The sequence below is a fragment of the Strix aluco genome, chromosome 9 (genome assembly GCF_031877795.1).
Source record: "Strix aluco isolate bStrAlu1 chromosome 9, bStrAlu1.hap1, whole genome shotgun sequence".
In the NCBI taxonomy this organism is placed as follows: domain Eukaryota; kingdom Metazoa; phylum Chordata; class Aves; order Strigiformes; family Strigidae; genus Strix; species Strix aluco.
This window is the reverse complement of record NC_133939.1, coordinates 16,730,381-16,747,196: the sequence shown is the minus strand read 5'-3', so window position 1 is coordinate 16,747,196 and position 16,816 is coordinate 16,730,381. Positions and strand designations below refer to the sequence as shown.

Sequence of the window (16,816 nt, the reverse complement as noted above, 5' to 3'; positions counted from 1 at the left end):
TGGGTAAGTTTGTCACTTACAAATACAGAGCTGGGAAAACTGAAGCTACTTAAAGATGAAGAATCCTGGGATTATCCCTTTATCTAAAGAATCCTGCTTTTTTGAAGCATTAGGAATGAGATCTTGGTGTTACAATGGATAGTTCTAGGCAGATTGTTGCATGAGAATTGGGAGGAAAAGAGAGAGAGAGAATGTATTATGTTTACTATGAGCTGCACAATAAATATATATCTTCATATACCATGCAAATTCACAAACCGAAAGATCCAGCTGCTTGATGATAATGCTGTTAATATTTGATGTTCTTAAATTTTAAAATCTGCATCATAGGAAGTGGTTTGATTATAGGACCTCCCCACAATGCAAGGGCACTGGAAAGCTTCCTTTTAATGGCGAACTGCTTTCCAGTGTTATAATTTGTCACCTGCACAAGAAAATTTCATGCTAACTTATTTATATCATAAATCATACGGAAGGTTTTAAGGATTTTTTTGTCAGAAATATCAAACTTTTGCAACAGATTACTTTGTCCAGTATTACTTTATCCATTAAAAAAATTTGCCTGACAAAATTTTAAGTAGTTTTGGATTAATATCAGATACTGTTTCGGGGATGTAAGGAGCATATGCAATATGCTATTGGATATAGTAAATATAGTGTCCTAATTTACTGTACCTGCACTCATTCCCTTAGTTCTGCAAGTTAGGAAAGAAGTGAGTATAATGTCATCTATAATATCTTCTGATTAGCTGAATTTCACTTAGTCAAAGTTTTAGTCACTAATGTAGAGATAAGCCTCTGTATTTTGCAGAGTATAACTTTCTGTGTGTTTCTGTTGTACTGCAATTACCAATGCACTGCAAAATGACTTTTCAGTCACCAGGAGTGGTAGGAATTTAAATCTGTTTTAAAAAACAGGTAAGAGGCTTTTGGAAAACTTTTAGGAAACTTCTAGAAAATGGAAAGAATATATTTTAGCAGTAGAGTTTTTCCCCCACAAACAACAATTGACAAGGTCCAATTGTTTTTACACAGTATATAAAGTTAAGTGATCAGAAGAAAGTGTCTTTGGTCCCTCAGGTTCAGTGCAGTACAAACCTTATTTCCCATGTTTCCTGGAATTACCTGCAGAAGTTACTTCTCTCTTCAAAATATGGAAGATAGGGTCAGCAACTCAGTTTACTAAGGCTTTATATGAGATACTAATTTTTAAAGGATTTTTTTTTTTTTTTCAAACTGAAGTGCTAGTGTTTCACCTTAATAGCAATAGTTTAAAAAATATGTTGCCTGTAAAGTTAAACTAGTTCTTGTTACCTGGCATGTAAATCAAACACTTTGGGGTCTTCTCCAGTTTTGATCCCTACTTTTGACCTCTTGCAAGAATATGTTGTCCCATTATAATATCTAGAACTTAATTACGTCATTACAAGATCATGTAGGATTTATTCTTATTAGAAGAACCTTTCTTCTGTTTAATGCTTGCAGTAACATACCGTGTCAGTGCTGTGATTGTGCACGCTTATGGCATTTTGAGTGTCGCATTTGTCCCGTTAGTTTTCCAAAGTCATGTGTGCCTTCTTTACAATGTTACACTCGATACAGTTTATTGTAATCTTTGGATTACAAATGTCTTACATTTCACAGCACTACAAATCATCTCTCATACAACTTTTATATAAGCAATTATATCTGTGGCACGTGAATCCTAATAAAGACCCTCAATGCCAGAGTGCTCCAACACCTTTCAGTGAATGTCCTGTGAAAAGGTACGTTTTTCTGTGTTGAGAATTTGTTTATTTTTTCTCTTTAGGTGAACAGTGTTTGCTTAGAAGAAGTTACTCATGAAGAAGCAGTGACTGCCTTAAAAAACACATCTGATTTTGTTTATCTGAAAGTTGCAAAACCCACCAGCATGTTCATGAATGACAGTTATGCCCCTCCTGACATCACAAACTGTAAGTTCAGCTGATTTTTGTGATGTAATTATTTTTTCCTTTAAGACTTTAACATACCCTGGTTTTAGTATTTTAACAGTTTCAAGCTTTTTAAAATTATACAGTGTGAAAACTTGATGTAGGAAGGTTGATTCATCAGGAAAATTGTATGCTGAACAGAATAACATCCTATAGCTTCTTACTGAAAAGACAGCAAAAATGGGGTTAGCGTGTTTCCGTGACTGCTGTGGCCTAGTCTTAGTGGCTCAATGTTTCTGGTCCCTTGCTGATGAGTACAAGGAGAACATGTGCCTCATTCTCCTGGAGCCTGTGAAGGATAAGAAACAATGCCCTACATAGATGTTCAGTGTCCTGTGAACTGAGCAAAAACACAATACTGTTTCAGGTAGACATTAGTTATGTTCCGACTTACTTTTTTCTCTTTTCCTGCTTTTTCGTGAGCTGCATGTATTTGAATAAACTGGACTGGGAGGAGGGGGAGGTCTTGACCTCTGATGCCTGCCTGTGAATGTGTTATGAAATTCCATGTTAATTTATTTGAAATCTTCCTTCAGTTTTGACATAATTGCTGATAATTCAAGTGGAAAACCAGTGAATGGTACATTGAAAATACTTACAAGAATTTCTTGTTGACAAGAGGGTACTATTTACAAGAGTCTTTTTGAAGTCAAACGTCCAAATCTGAAAAGTTCAGGATTGAACTACAATGCAAAGAAATAATTGAATTGAATGTACTGTTTCTTCAAGAGGGATATTACTGCTTAGTGTTTGGAGAAAGGGATGGGAATAGTATAACTGTATCTTTCCAAGACTGAATAGGTGGACTTTTTTGGATGACCAGTTTTACTCCTCTCATCACATAAAATGGTTCTGGAGACTTATTTTAGGGTTGTTTTGGTTTGTGCTGTTAAATACAAGTAATCGATATGTGGCACCAATGTGTTCAGATACTACTTCACACGAGAAAAGGAACACTTTTGGACTAAAAAGCCACTTATGTAATCTAAAGCAGTATGTAAACTGTTTCTGTGTATGTATGTATTACTGTATGTAAACAGTATCTAAAACTGTATGTAAAGAACAACAAACAGAAGTGCAGCACAACGAAGGACTGAAGTACTTATAAACCCATCATTTATTGGCGATAGCTATGGTATCTTTACATCTATTTGTAAACTTATTGAATTACGATTTGGAGATAATTAGGTTTTATGTCTTCACTGTCTTATTAGAAGAAAGCACTTGAAGGCTCCATTCTTTAACATAAAGCTAATTTTCAGCCTTCACTTACTCATCCACAGTTTTATACTTATATATATGGTTAGAGAGCAGTCATTTTCCCTTGTGGTATCTAATTTGTCCAATAATTCAACCTTTCCCATTGTTTCCTTGGAAGGCAGACTTCTTTTTCTCTCTGTTGTAACCACCCCCTTCATATGTTTCGCCTTGAACTCAGATTTCTGGAACAGAGGTAACCTGATTTGTATGTAGTGTTCCTGGTAGTATTGCAGTAATGCAATTACACTGCTGTGGATGGTGATGTGACAAACAGAAGTTTGTCAGAAGCTTATTTATTACTACTGTGTCCTGACTCGATCACTGGGATACTTACTTTATGAATCTTTTGTGGGGGTAAAGGCAAAGCCTCAAGAAAGTTTGGGGAGAGGAAGGGTAGAGAAGGATAATTTGCCCAATTCTAATAATCAATGATACCCTGATATTGGCAAAAGTCATACTTATTAACTCTTGCTCAGTGTCCCTAACTATTAAAAAACAGCTTGGAATAAGGCTTAGATGGAAAAGAACAAGGCACTATAGCAATTTAGAGTACAGATGATCTCATTTGGGAGGAAATCTGAACTGAAACTGTTCAGTTTGTATGAATGGAGGAAGGAACCTGTAGTAGGATTTGACAAACCTACCCCTTCACTAGGTAACCATAAAGGAATGGTTGGATATAAATGTAGATTCTCATTTTGAATTTTTATGTGCTTTGATACTGTTCGTTAAATGATACTTTGATCTTAAAAAGACTGTCTGTAGACTCAAAAGTGAAGAACAGAGATACCAAAATCAGCGTGGCTGATTCTCAGTACTGTAGTTCAGTAGGTTTTTAGGTAAGTGAGATCAGACAGCTGAGTGTCTTGTTCGAAGCAGCAGTCATATTTCCTCTTTGACTACAAATTGGTGTTCTCCTTTGGGTGATTATTTTGTGTTTATATTCACGTTGTCTGTAGCAATATGTACTTCTAAAGGAATATTTGTTCTAGCAAATGGTCTAGCAAATTAGGATCTGTCATAAGGGCATGCTGCTGGCCTTCTCATGCAGCAAATTATTTTCTCTCAAATGGTGGATGAGCTGGAGACTCAGTTCATTAAAGTTAATTGCATCATAACATAGAGCCATAAAAGAGACAGTGGTATCTTCAAGAACACCTTCTTACCATGTCTGTTGGCTCTTGAGGAGAGTTCTCTCAAGGGTAATCCCACATGATTGCCATGAGGATGTGTACTACCATCTTGCCTTGAGTCCTTAATTTCCCAGTGTACATGACAGTCTCACATCCATTTTATGGAGGTAAATGCCCTGGCCATACATGTAGGTCCTCTTTTGTCCCATTACAGTCATCCCTGCCAGGTTTCTCTCCATTTGGCTGCTCCCCCTGTAAGTGGGACTGTGCACCCAGTATTCTGTCCTCTGTGTGAAGTGGCACTTCTGTCCACCGAGGAGTGAAAAGCCAATCTCCTGAGCTGTCATGCCCCTCAAGCTCCAGCAGCTGCTTCTGGGAACCTTTCTCCTCCTGCTGATGCATTTTGAAAAAAATCACACAAGATTTCTTAGATTCCAGCTGTCTGTCTGTCTTCTGTCATTCGGTGACCTTTGACAAGGTTTGTGCACTAAAGTGCTGTACTTTTGAGTAGATTTGCTGGGTTTTGTTTCATTTAGCTTCAGCTTTAACTTTCAGTTCTCTGTTTGAAGTTACTCTGGTTTTTTTGCGCTGTTTCTGGTGGACTTTTATCAACTGTTAACCAAAGAACATTCTTCTGCAAAGTGCTGGGTCCTTTGATGAAACTTCAGTCTGTTTCTTTTCCTTACAACAGGAAAACCTTTCCTACCCAAGGCTTCATATGTTTGTGTCTCTGATCAAAGTGCAGCTGGCTGTTACTGCAGCTGGCATGGAGACTCTGGATATACTGCCTGAATTTTGCACACAAAATAGATCCAAAGGTCTTGCCTGAGGTGTTTAATGGCTTAATACAAGGAAATCAGTTTAGCCTTTTCCTAAATCTTTCACTTATAAGAAGCAACTGCATATGGCTAAGATGCTAGATGCTATTTTTCTAATACAGGGCAGAACAAAAGCTTTTTCAGTACCCCTCGATATTTTCACATTTACGATGGAAATTTCAAAGGGAGATACCAATCTCCTTGAAGGCTATTGCTTCTTTATAAAGGAGTACTATAACTTTGCAGCTAGAAAGCCTTCACTTTCTGTAACAAGCTGGTGAATTAGATAGAACTCATAGCACAAAATGGTGGCTCCTGTACATAGTATTTTAGAAGCTGATGTTTTCAGAGCCACCATTCCAAGGTTTGTTTGCACCTTCGTTCTCATCTCAGATGAGACCTCCAAAAGTGGTGCTGCATTTAGCAGAGCAGGAGCTTTAGGTTAGAAACTCTGAAGAGGTTTTCCCAGATGACAGATATTAAAGGGGTATTTTCTAGAATCACCTGGATTGTGAGTGTTAAAACACTTACCAGTCTTCCTTCTTTACCTACTTGCCTGCAGCTGTTTTGAGACATGTATTTGCAATCCTCCTTCATATTTCTGTCCATCAGAATTCTCTTATCCAAGTTCTTAGGAGTTCAGGCCCATCATAAAGGAGAACGTACTGTTTATTTCACTACTGAATCTCTTAAATCCACACAGAGGCTGCCTATGGACATGTCCATTACAAATGATGTTAAGGTAGAAACCCTCTTTGCTGATTGAGTGTATATATAGACTGCTCACTGACCAGAACTTCCCTTGTTGTTTTTTTGGTTTTTTTTAATGTATGTGGGTTTTTAAATACCCATTTTATCAGAAACATCTAAAAGCATAGTGCACCGTACTTACCACCTTGGTATCCGTACTGTCTGCAGAACATGCAGTAGGTTGCTTGCTATGCTAACTTTTGTGAACGTGGTAGTTCACTCAAAAGTCCACAAAACACCAAATTCAGAGCTAACTATACTGAGGAACTGTTTAAGAACCAGGTTTGTAAATTTCAGTATCTAACTTTTTTGCAAAATCTGTTTTCTTTTAGAACTCCTGTAGTAAGAGTACCAGCCACACAATAGTACAGTCTTGTCAGGTGGTGTGATGGTACAAAAGATGGACAAAGTAAGTTAGCATCCATATAGATAATTAAATCATTTGATATTTGATATATCTTTGGGGTTAGTGTCTTTGAATCGAGGGATGTTTGATCGAGAGGTTTCTGAGATTCTGATTTATGGCAGAATTTATTGAGAAGAGTACAGATCCTGCCAACATTGTGCACCTGTGGCTGAAAATTGACCTCCATCATTTGATATTTATCAGGGTGAGTGAACGGCTTCTGGCTGTCCATGGGGGAAGTTAACGTTGAAAATCTTGTTAAAGAAGAGTTGGGGCTGTCTGACACCTGAGCATTTAGCAGGAAATGAATGTGGAAAAAATGGCTCATGGTTATGTGCTGTAGCTCTAGAGACTGGTATGTGTATGGGGGATGAAAGCTTGACCGCAGAGTCTGGAATAGTTGATTGATATGCCTGTTTCTATTGCTTCTGTGAGATTTTTCTTTTAACCCTTGAGGTGTGTATTGGTAGTTTAAACAGTTACTTTACAGTGATCTCTATTTTCTGACTCAAGAAGAATGGAATTATGAAACGTTGTTCTGTCTGAGCACGTTGTCATTTGAGTACTGTTGTCCTGTGGGGCATCCAGGGTCTGAAACACTGAAAGACAAGAACTTCCAGTATAGGAAACACAGAAATTCAACAAAAACCCCCTACATTGATTCTATGCAGAGGAGCAGCAGCACTGTAGGTGGGGTGGTCCTTGGGACCAATGCCGCCCAGCTGGCTAGCACCATTGGCAGCTAAACTGATTTGTGTGTTGGATAATCATAGTTACTAGTCTTCTGTAGTAGGTCGTGTGTCAGTAGAGATTGTAAACTGCCTCAGTAATCTGTATATAAATGTTGGTCATTAAAGGGTTCCTGGAACAAATGTCCAGTAACTTGTTGGTATAAATGCTTTTAAAGTTACTGTGTTGAAATATTACTAAGAAGATCTAGAACTTGCTATTTAAAAACACCACCATTACCTGTACAGTGTATATTGTAGAATATCAGAGTCAGAAAAAGTGTCTACACAGTTTTTGAGACAGAGGGCTTGCTTCCTATCCAGGTCTCCTTTGAAGACAGTAATGATGCATTTTTGACTCCTAGTCAAATTAAAAGTATTTTTCCTTTGTGTGTGTGTGCATTGGTATGGTATTTCCACTCTGCATTGAGAAATAAAATACTGCAAGGTAGGGAATAATCAGTTTTCTCACTAGAGACACGAATGCCTTATCATTCCTTAAATAGCATAAATATGGGAAGAGAAGAATATGTAGTAACAGTAAATGACAATAAGGTTTTAATTTATTTCCCATTTTTGAGATTGTACTGTGATTGGTGCCTTCGTTTTGCAGATGATAAGAAAATAATAGGAGATCTTCCTTTTTGTGTAGAACTGTTACCTCAAGGGGAGGTGGATTTGGAAATGGAATTTCTTCTTAAGAGTCTTTGACTTCTCCTGTCAAAGCAAGTTCATTTTATGCATGTAATTCTCTGTTCATCCAAAACACAGTTCCTTTATCAGTTAAAACTAGTAAAAATATTTACTTGGAAATAGAAGCTTAGACCTGATTTAGGATTCAGAAAGTGATGGCTTGCCCTTTATTTCTATCATGTTCCTCATGAATGTTCTTAAGGTGTAATCTTCAGCTAAAACAGTTCTAGGAAAGGCACAGGCACCTTTTTTTGCAGGAACTCCGTAAAGAGCCTTTTTATGCCTTGCAGGTTTGCTTCCATAGTGCTGAGAATACCAGCCTTGAGAAAGGACCTGACTTTTCTAAGCAAGTAGCATATGTAGAACTTTATAAATGATGTAGACAGTGCTGATGGGGAACAGTCCTCAGCTTGGAAATAATGAACTGTTATATTGTGTGATAGCTGAGTTTTAGTTGCATGGTGAAAGGATACAAAATTTAAAGAGTAAGAATATGTGATAGTATTAGATGATATGTATGTTTCTGAATATGATGCAGTTAAAAGCTTTAGGAACCTTAAAAACAATCAAATGAAAAAGTACTGTAAGTCAATGACCATAGAATTTGTTATGAAAAATCTAATTACTCCCTATAAAATATGCATCGGTATAGCTGCCACTGACTTGTTAAAAGCAACAGTAAATTCATTTTGCGAAATGAGAAGATTTAGTGCATGAACAGAATGTACACAGCTGCTATACTGTGCTACAGTTGTTTAGGGTTTTTTTAATCAAAACCCATTTTCCACTAATTGGAAAAGAGCTCAAAGTCTGCATTCCTTTTTTTTTTGTGCTTTAGCTGTAAAATTTTCTGAGGAAAACCAAAGCAACTCTATTTATGTACAGTAATCATTTTTTAAAGTATCACTTGCTTTAAACAAAAAGTATGTACAGTGACATGGGAATATACTGTTGTATTAAAATACGTAATTTTTTTCACTGAAAAGTAAATATTGCCATATGGTTTGGTAATGATTGTGAAATCTGTTGCCAAAACTCCAGTGTGGCTAAAAACCAAGTTTTGAAATTGAAAGTAAACTGTCCAAATCTGTTACCAGTGCATAGAAGCTACACAGTGTACGGGGGCAGACAGAAAGAAATCAGTAGTGGGATCTACAGTTGTTGAATCCTTGCAGGGAACAGAAGGGTGAAGGTGCAGTGTACATGTGTTACAGCTGTTCTAAAAAATGGTTTTAGGAGTCATGTGTCTTGAGTAACTCATAATTATTAGGGAATTCTCAAATATGAATGCTTATGTTGATCATTTGGTTTTAGCAAAAGCAGTGTTCTCTTTGCTGTAGACCTCATGAAGCTAACTTGAGGAAGCTTCCTTTTGTCTGTGTTGTAGAAGGGGACAGGCTACCATGAATTCAGCATTGCAATTTCCAGAAGTCTGCAAGTCCCAGACTAGAGCACACAACTCACTTGAGGGCTGGTGTGCCTGAGTAACACAATTACTTTATCAGCTAGTGCTTTTAAACTACCTAAGCTGTTAATAGTGGATTTTAATGCTTGCTGAAACACATTCTAGAAAATTGAAAGAACTCTTTAATACTGTGACAAAGCTTTAAAGAATAAGAAGCAATCCGGCTAATCAGATATGATACCATATGTTATATGCCAGGCATTAAGGTACTATAGGTGGTTCCCTAGCTGGCTTGGTACCTCTTTTATTAGACCATTGATCAGGGTAAGACAGTGTTCATGTGATACATACTCAACGTATGGAATTTACTGCACATAGGTTTACTAGGAATCTAAAATAGAATCAATCCCGTGCAGGTTGGGTGGTTTGAAAGCTGGCTATTTAGCAAATCTGTCATACAAAAATACTCTTGATGAATTTTGTATATGATCCAAATGTTCTGCCAGTGGTTTAAAAAGAAAAGAAAAAAGGAGAATATACAGGTTTCTTCTACAATCTGTGTCATGTCTATTCAGTTAAAAAGCTCTGGGTTTAATGTAAATCCTCAAAGGTCAGGCACTGCATCAGGTACAGCAAGCAAATAAGAGTGGAGAGAATCTGGCAACTTTACTAATGTTGAATCTGTGAAGTGTCCCCACACTCCCATGTTTAAGCATAAAAGCCTGAAGCACCTACACCAGGAGAAAGATTTTTTTCAATTGTAGAAAATGCTTTGTAATAGGAGACAGTGGCTATGACTACACCTGGTGAATGGACACTTATAATTGATGTGCCTAACTTGGAAATATAATGCACCCTCTCAATTATTTATTGGAACAACTCTCCTGGAATTGTAGAATATTTTCCATCAGTTGAAATCATTAAGATGCTAAGTTTTTCTAATATGTGTGTTGTGGTTAAGGTAAAACATAGGCACTTCATGCACAGGATGCACGGCCTGTTATGCAAGAGGTTAGACTAAATCCTTTTGATACTCCTTTCTGGTTTTAATCAATCAACTGACCCTTGCAGTACAGTTTAAATTTTTTGCACTAGCTTGTTTATTCCTCTCAGTAAATTGATGCTGCTTACCTTTGTTTCCTGATATGTGCTGTTGGCTGAGCACATACTAACATCACTACCAGCACTGGTGCTATTAAAGATGGTTTTGTTCAGTGTATAAGAAATGTGACATCCCTCCCTGTTCAGACCTGTTAATCAGAATGGCCTGGAGTATTCTGGAGATGTTAGGTGCTCCACATCAAAGCACTGAAAGGAAAGAGGTAGGCAGCCTGACAGTTTGGAAGAAGTGTAACATTAAAATGTTTTATATTTCACTGGTGCTCCAAGATGTGAATTTAAGAAGGACTGTGATTTTAAGAAACTGAAATTCTTAATTAACTTCAGTCAAGTTAAAGACAACTTTAAAAACAGGTAAATCTCCAGACTCATGTCCTCATGGCCTTCAGCTATCCACAGTGTCTGTTTCTAAAAAGGCTTTTTTGAGACCCAAACTGAAAAATTTGATTACTACCTTAAAGTGTGAGGAGACTGGGGAATGTGTAGATGTGACACAGTATTTTCGAACTATTGTATTGATAATGTATCATTTGAACTGTTACATTTTGTTTTTCAGAAGAGGTCACTCCTTATAATACTTTGTTTCAGTTCCTCCAGCTCTTTTTCCTTATTGCCTTAATGCTTGCTTTTTTTTCTTCTTCTCTTTGAAGCTTATTCTCAGCCAGTGGATAACCATATCAGTCCATCTGCCTACTTGGGACAGTCCCTGCCTCCAGCATCACCAGGGCGATATTCACCAATTCCCAAGGGAATGCTTGGAGATGATGAGATTACCAGGTAATGAATAGTCAAAGCTACATGTCAAATTAGTTAATGAGGGAAGCTCATAAGATGTGTTCATGGGCAAAATACTAGTGAATACTATATTTTATTTCAAGAAATAAGTATTGTGAACACTTATTTCAAGAAATAACTTGTAAACACTGTTGTAAGGAGATTTTTCTCGTTTGGTTCCCCCCTTCCCCCGTGCTTGATTTGATGGATTTGTAAATCCAGAAGGACTAGAGAGCTCTTAATCCTTTCCCATTAACAGATCATTCATTCCTCCACTGATTCAGTAGATTACATTAATCTTATGTTCATCATCACTGATAAAGGGAAGCTCTTCTAATTTTGTTACCCTTCTGTTCTGCAAGCATAGGGATGTTATACTGTGTTTTCATTATGTTGTTGCTGAATTCTGTGTCACACCATTATCTGATATGGATAATGTCACTCAGTTTCTGAGGCAGCGTCTACCTGGGGTTGAAACCTAACAGTATAATAAGTTGAAGAACGAATTTTAGTGTATTGGAAAGTAGGATATGTCTTCGTAGTTATTTTTTACTTCAGATAGGTGGGCATATAAGGCAAAGTGATTCTGTCCTGCTGATAGCATTGTTGAATTTACAGTTTTATAGTGTTTCTTTAAAATAAGCATAAAAGGAAGTTTTTAGATTTCTTCTGAAACTCAAGGGCTATTCACTGAAGGCTTTAGGTGATTCTCTTTAAATTACCTTCCCATCTTCCACTACTTCCATCACAAAAAGAGGTTTAAAAATTTTGAGTAATATTTTAAAAGATACTGCATATTTATGTTCTCTAACTGCAGTATTTTTGTTAATGTATTAGTGTGATCCAGAGCAACATACATAGGTTTTCACAATGTAATTTATTTGTAATAAAACAGTACTCTTAAAAAAATGAATATAATAGTTCATAGGGGATGAAATTTGAGAATTTGACAGTAAGTTGATTTAAGAGCTAGTGCAAAAATGGAGTCATTTTTAAAGATTGGACTAGATGATATCTTTTGTTTTAGAAAAATGCAGCTTCTTAGTTTATCCTATAAATTAATAATTAATGTCTCCAAATACTTAAGAATGTCCATTAATTGTTCTTTAGTGCTCTCTAGTGATTTTTCAAATGCAGTGCACAGTTGCTCTGCTTTATTAGAAATGTCTGTTTCTGAAATCATTTATGCTTTTCTTGCATTGGGTCAGGTAGCAGTTTGGTAGATTTTTGGAAGGAGCTTTTCTGCATTAGAAATTGATTGGCCTTATCTTAACTTGATCAGTGTTTGTTCTTTCCTCTTCTCATCCAAGTCAGGAGGTGATCCTATAAAAAGAATGCACCAATTTGGTTTAGATTTAACTTTTTCAATTGCAGTTGCTGCAAACAAATTGCAAATGTGTTTGAGAATGCCCTAAATTCTGATTTTTTTCAAAAGGGCTTATGCATACTTCTTGAATTTTTCTTTGCTGTGCTTGACCAACTGGAGTGAAATTAAAGCAGTAAGGACATATTTTTCATTATTGGTGTTTCCATTAGAATTTGTTCTTTAAGTTTCAGAAAGGGAAAACAGTATTTTGTTGCTTGCTATTACCATTAGATAGAATAAGACTGTGAGCTATATTGAGGCTCTTGAACAATATGGAAGGTGTTAAGTAATGACATTTAGTGCTGAATAGGATTGTAGCATAATAGGAATTTAGAATACATACATACTTACAGATTGTTCGGTTCACCTAACAACAGGGAGGGGATTTTGTGTTGTATCTAGAAGCAGAATTGAAAGCACACAAATAATAGAAGATATTATTTAAAACTCTAAGCTCTGGGGGGAGAGAACCTGTGAGGGGGAGTAGGACACATGACATTGTTGCCTTAAAAAATGTGTAACTTGATATCTAAATTTTCAACAGTACTTCTCTGAGAAAACCTGGTTTTTCTAATTGTTTATTTTACTTTTATTCACGTCTAGTGACCAAGATTTCTTATTCCTTTCTTTCGTTTAGGGAGCCTAGAAAGGTTGTCCTACATCGAGGATCAACAGGTCTTGGTTTCAACATTGTTGGAGGAGAAGATGGAGAAGGAATTTTCATCTCTTTCATCCTTGCAGGAGGGCCAGCTGACCTGAGTGGAGAGCTTAGGAAAGGAGATCGTATAATTTCTGTAGGATTCCTTGCTGCTTTTATTTAAACAACAACAAAAGTTTTTCCCTCCCTTGATATTAATGCCAGTTGATGATTTATGTGCACAGAAGAGCTAAATTTGAGACAATGGAACACATGCCAATATAATTCCAAAGTATCTTTGAGAACTTCAGTCTGCCTTGATTTCTCATCTGTAACCTGATTAAAATATCACGTTCCTATCTCAGAGATATTCAGTAGCAATATTTGGTGAAGACATTAACTTATCTTAGTCTGGTAGCTGAGGGGTATGTGTGTGTTGAAATTGAAAAAAATAAGGCTTCTAATGAGATGGAGACACACTCGACACTAGTGTCTAAAATCGGGTGTTTTACTTCCTGGAATAACTGCTAAACTTCCTGTTAGTCTTAAATAGATCCATCTCATACCTGTCTAAGGGCTTCTTCTATATTAGTACTGAAGGTCATAAAGATTTTGTGTGTTTCTTTGTAAAATTACTTAATTTATGGAGAATCATTTCTTTGGACAATTACATTATAATTTGGTAGTTATTTAAGAGGAATTTTTTTCTCTTAAATTTTGGCTCTGCTGTTATTAAAATGCTAATACTAAAAAGCATCTTTGTTTTAGTTTGAACTATGACAAATGCTTTTGATCTAAAATGTGACACACACATTTCTGCTTCAGTTTTGTTCTGACACAATTTTTATACCTGCTTCATTGAAAACAAGCCGTGATAGGTGTGGTCTGTCACTGGATGTTAAATGTAATGGTCAGTAGGCACACTTTGGCTAAGGAGATCCCTGAAGCCCTGTTGTAGAAAGGTGAGGTGAACCATCACAGAAAGTAACATTCTCTGTGTCTCCTTAAAAGAAAGAAAAAAGTCTTAAACAAGAAGAAAACGGACCTAGCGAATACAAATTCATGAAGTGATATGCTATGACAGTTACAGTATTTCTTAACAGAGGGTATATGTGAGAGGGGATTTATTGACTTTGGATTTCAGTAAGGATCAGTAATCTTTGTTTGTATTAATTAGCTGGTAGTACTGGAAACCGGCAAGACTCACATGACATGGAAACTAGTTTGTGTCCAGTTAATTTTTTTTTCATGAGTCTATGTTCTGTGATGATAAACACAAACATTAATTTTGATAAAGAGCTGTTTTGTATTACTCGTAGGTAAATGGAGTAGATCTAAAAGCAGCTACCCATGAACAGGCAGCAGCAGCCCTGAAGAACGCAGGCCAAGCAGTAACTATTGTAGCTCAGTACCGTCCAGAAGGTAAGGGTTGCCTTAAACATTCAAGTTCACTTCTACAATTTGAAACTCAGAGAAGGATAATCTACAGTGTCCTCCCACCTGACCTAACCCTTCTTTTGAGGAGGGGAAAAACAAATAATGCTATAGATGTTGACACATACCTGTTAGCATAACTGCAAGTGTTGGTGCCACAGCTTGATGTTTCTTGCTCTGATCATGTTCAGAATTTTGATTTCTTCAGTGAATGTTAACACTGTCATAACATGAAAATTAAGCTGGTAAATCCAGAATTTAGTAAAAATACCACGTTGTTACTTCTGTATTTCACAGTTGTCTTCACCCTTTAATATATGATGGCTTTATTTTCTTTAACGGTAGGAGGATAAAAGACTAATCCCTTCTCTGTTGTGTTGATTTAGATAACCTAAGGAGATCATCAGGGTTTCATTCTTCTGTTTCATACTGAGCTGGTATTTCTGTTTATCCAGCAATTTCATCTGGTCCGGGTTAGACTGCAGCTGCTGCTGCTAACCATCCTTGTGTGTTCTACAGAAGCCAAATAATACTACATCACCACAATATACACATATTTGTTTTCTTGTATTTCTACAGCACATTTCAAATGTCTTTGTCTATTTGAGACTTTAAAAGTTCAGTAGTCTAAAATTATATGCTTACTGTGAGTTTGTAAACCCATACATTATTGTTTATATATAAAATAATTTTGAGGTCTTACTGTGAACTGTGGTGATCAACAACTTTCTCCAGTGTTACTAAATTGGATGATCCATCACTAAATCTTTCTTGCAGTGACTTGTCTGCTTAAACCTTTCCTTTAACAGTACTAGCAAGGGGTAGTGTAGGTGTTTATCAGGACTAGACATTGAACAGGGCTGCTGCCTTCACCTGAAATTGTTAGGTAGCTGATTGCCGGCATACTCTTCTTCATTCTTTATTTCTTCCCTTCTATCATGTTTCTTGTATCCTGCGGTCCTCAAGTCATTGAAACATTAACTTTCACATTCCCCTCCCCTTCCACCCACATCAACATCCTATATCTCCACTGATCTAGGAACTCTCAGTAATAAGACCTGCCGATTCATTTGTGACTGGTTCATGGTCAAATCCCTGTAGCCAGTCCATGTTGTCAATGCCTGTATTGTCTTGAGGGGGAGTGCATCCTGTTCATGTGTTCAGTCTGTAGAGTGCTCTGTTCCAGGATTTGTTTTTTAGCAGTGCTCACTCTGAGACTTCCTTTTAGAAAGAATAGTAACGTCAGCATTGGTTCTGGAATATTTGCTTTGGCTTTGTGTTGGACTTGTCAAATATTTCTCTTGATAGACGTTTGGCCTATCCTCTGCTTAGGTCTTCAGTGTTGTAACAGGTGGGTCAAATTGTTACACCTTCTTGCTCCTTGCATAGCAATCCCTCACCTTAGTGAGAAATAAAACCTGTGTTTTTATTTGCCCATGAGTTGTCATTTTTGAGCATCTGGCCATCTTTTTGTTCAAAGAGGTTATTGCTGGTCGCTATTTATTCTGCCAGGAAGATATGTTGAGATGTGGCTTCTAGTAGCAGAAGAAATGTTTCTCCAGTAGAATATATCTCAGGACACAAGCAAATTTTTTAATTACCAAAACATGTATCCAGACCATGCAAAAGCAGCAGTTTTTCTGTCCTCTCTTTCTGGGATTCAGGCTTTAAAAAGAAAAGAATCCTTTCATACTCTGAAAGTCAGAACTCTTTTCCTTTTAGCATAAGAGAACTAATTTTGGATGGTTCCTGCTCATTCTGCATTGGAAATAACATCTTTCTTCATCACCACTTGTCCAAGTAGATAACTTATTTTCTTGAAACATGTATTGAGGTTCTTGACTGACTGATGGGATTTTGAGTCATTGCACAGAGATTTGCCCAGAGCAACGTACCTTGCCTCTTAGAAATTTCTCAGTGACTGTCACTTGTAGACTTCAAACTTAGAGCTGTACTCATTCCTTCATGATTACTGAAGCATTCAGAACAAGACTGTATGCAGTTGAGCTGTACTGAGAATGCTGTTCTCAAAGAATTATAGGGCCAATTTGAGAGGATGCATGTGGGAGATGTTACTTGAACTATCCTAGATTATGGGCAGACATGTGACACATTAATCAAAGAAAGGATTTTTTTTTTTTTTTTTTTTTTTTTGCGCAAGATGTTTGGTCTGCATGACCGTCTGTCTTTCTGAAATGGTGCTTAAAATCTCCATTCAGAGTGAGGATGTTGGATGCATGTTAGGGCTTACTCTACCCTTTTGAAGTATGCCATGAAGGAAAAGTGTAACTAGGAGATTGAAATCCATTGTCGCTCAGAG

The 16,816-nt window shown here is 36.8% G+C and overlaps 1 protein-coding gene across 20 annotated transcripts in view; it reads left to right on the top strand.

Annotated features, from left to right (window-relative positions):
• The window catches only part of DLG1 (discs large MAGUK scaffold protein 1), a 169,517-nt gene that overhangs the window by 112,179 nt on the left and 40,522 nt on the right, over positions 1–16,816 (top strand). For all 20 annotated transcript variants that reach the window (XM_074833888.1, XM_074833872.1, XM_074833874.1 and 17 more), the window contains 4 exons: positions 1,811–1,955; positions 10,936–11,062; positions 13,063–13,219; positions 14,382–14,484. In XM_074833888.1, coding sequence (XP_074689989.1) covers positions 1,811–1,955; positions 10,936–11,062; positions 13,063–13,219; positions 14,382–14,484 — 532 coding nt within the window. The remainder of the gene's footprint in view (positions 1–1,810; positions 1,956–10,935; positions 11,063–13,062; positions 13,220–14,381; positions 14,485–16,816) is intronic.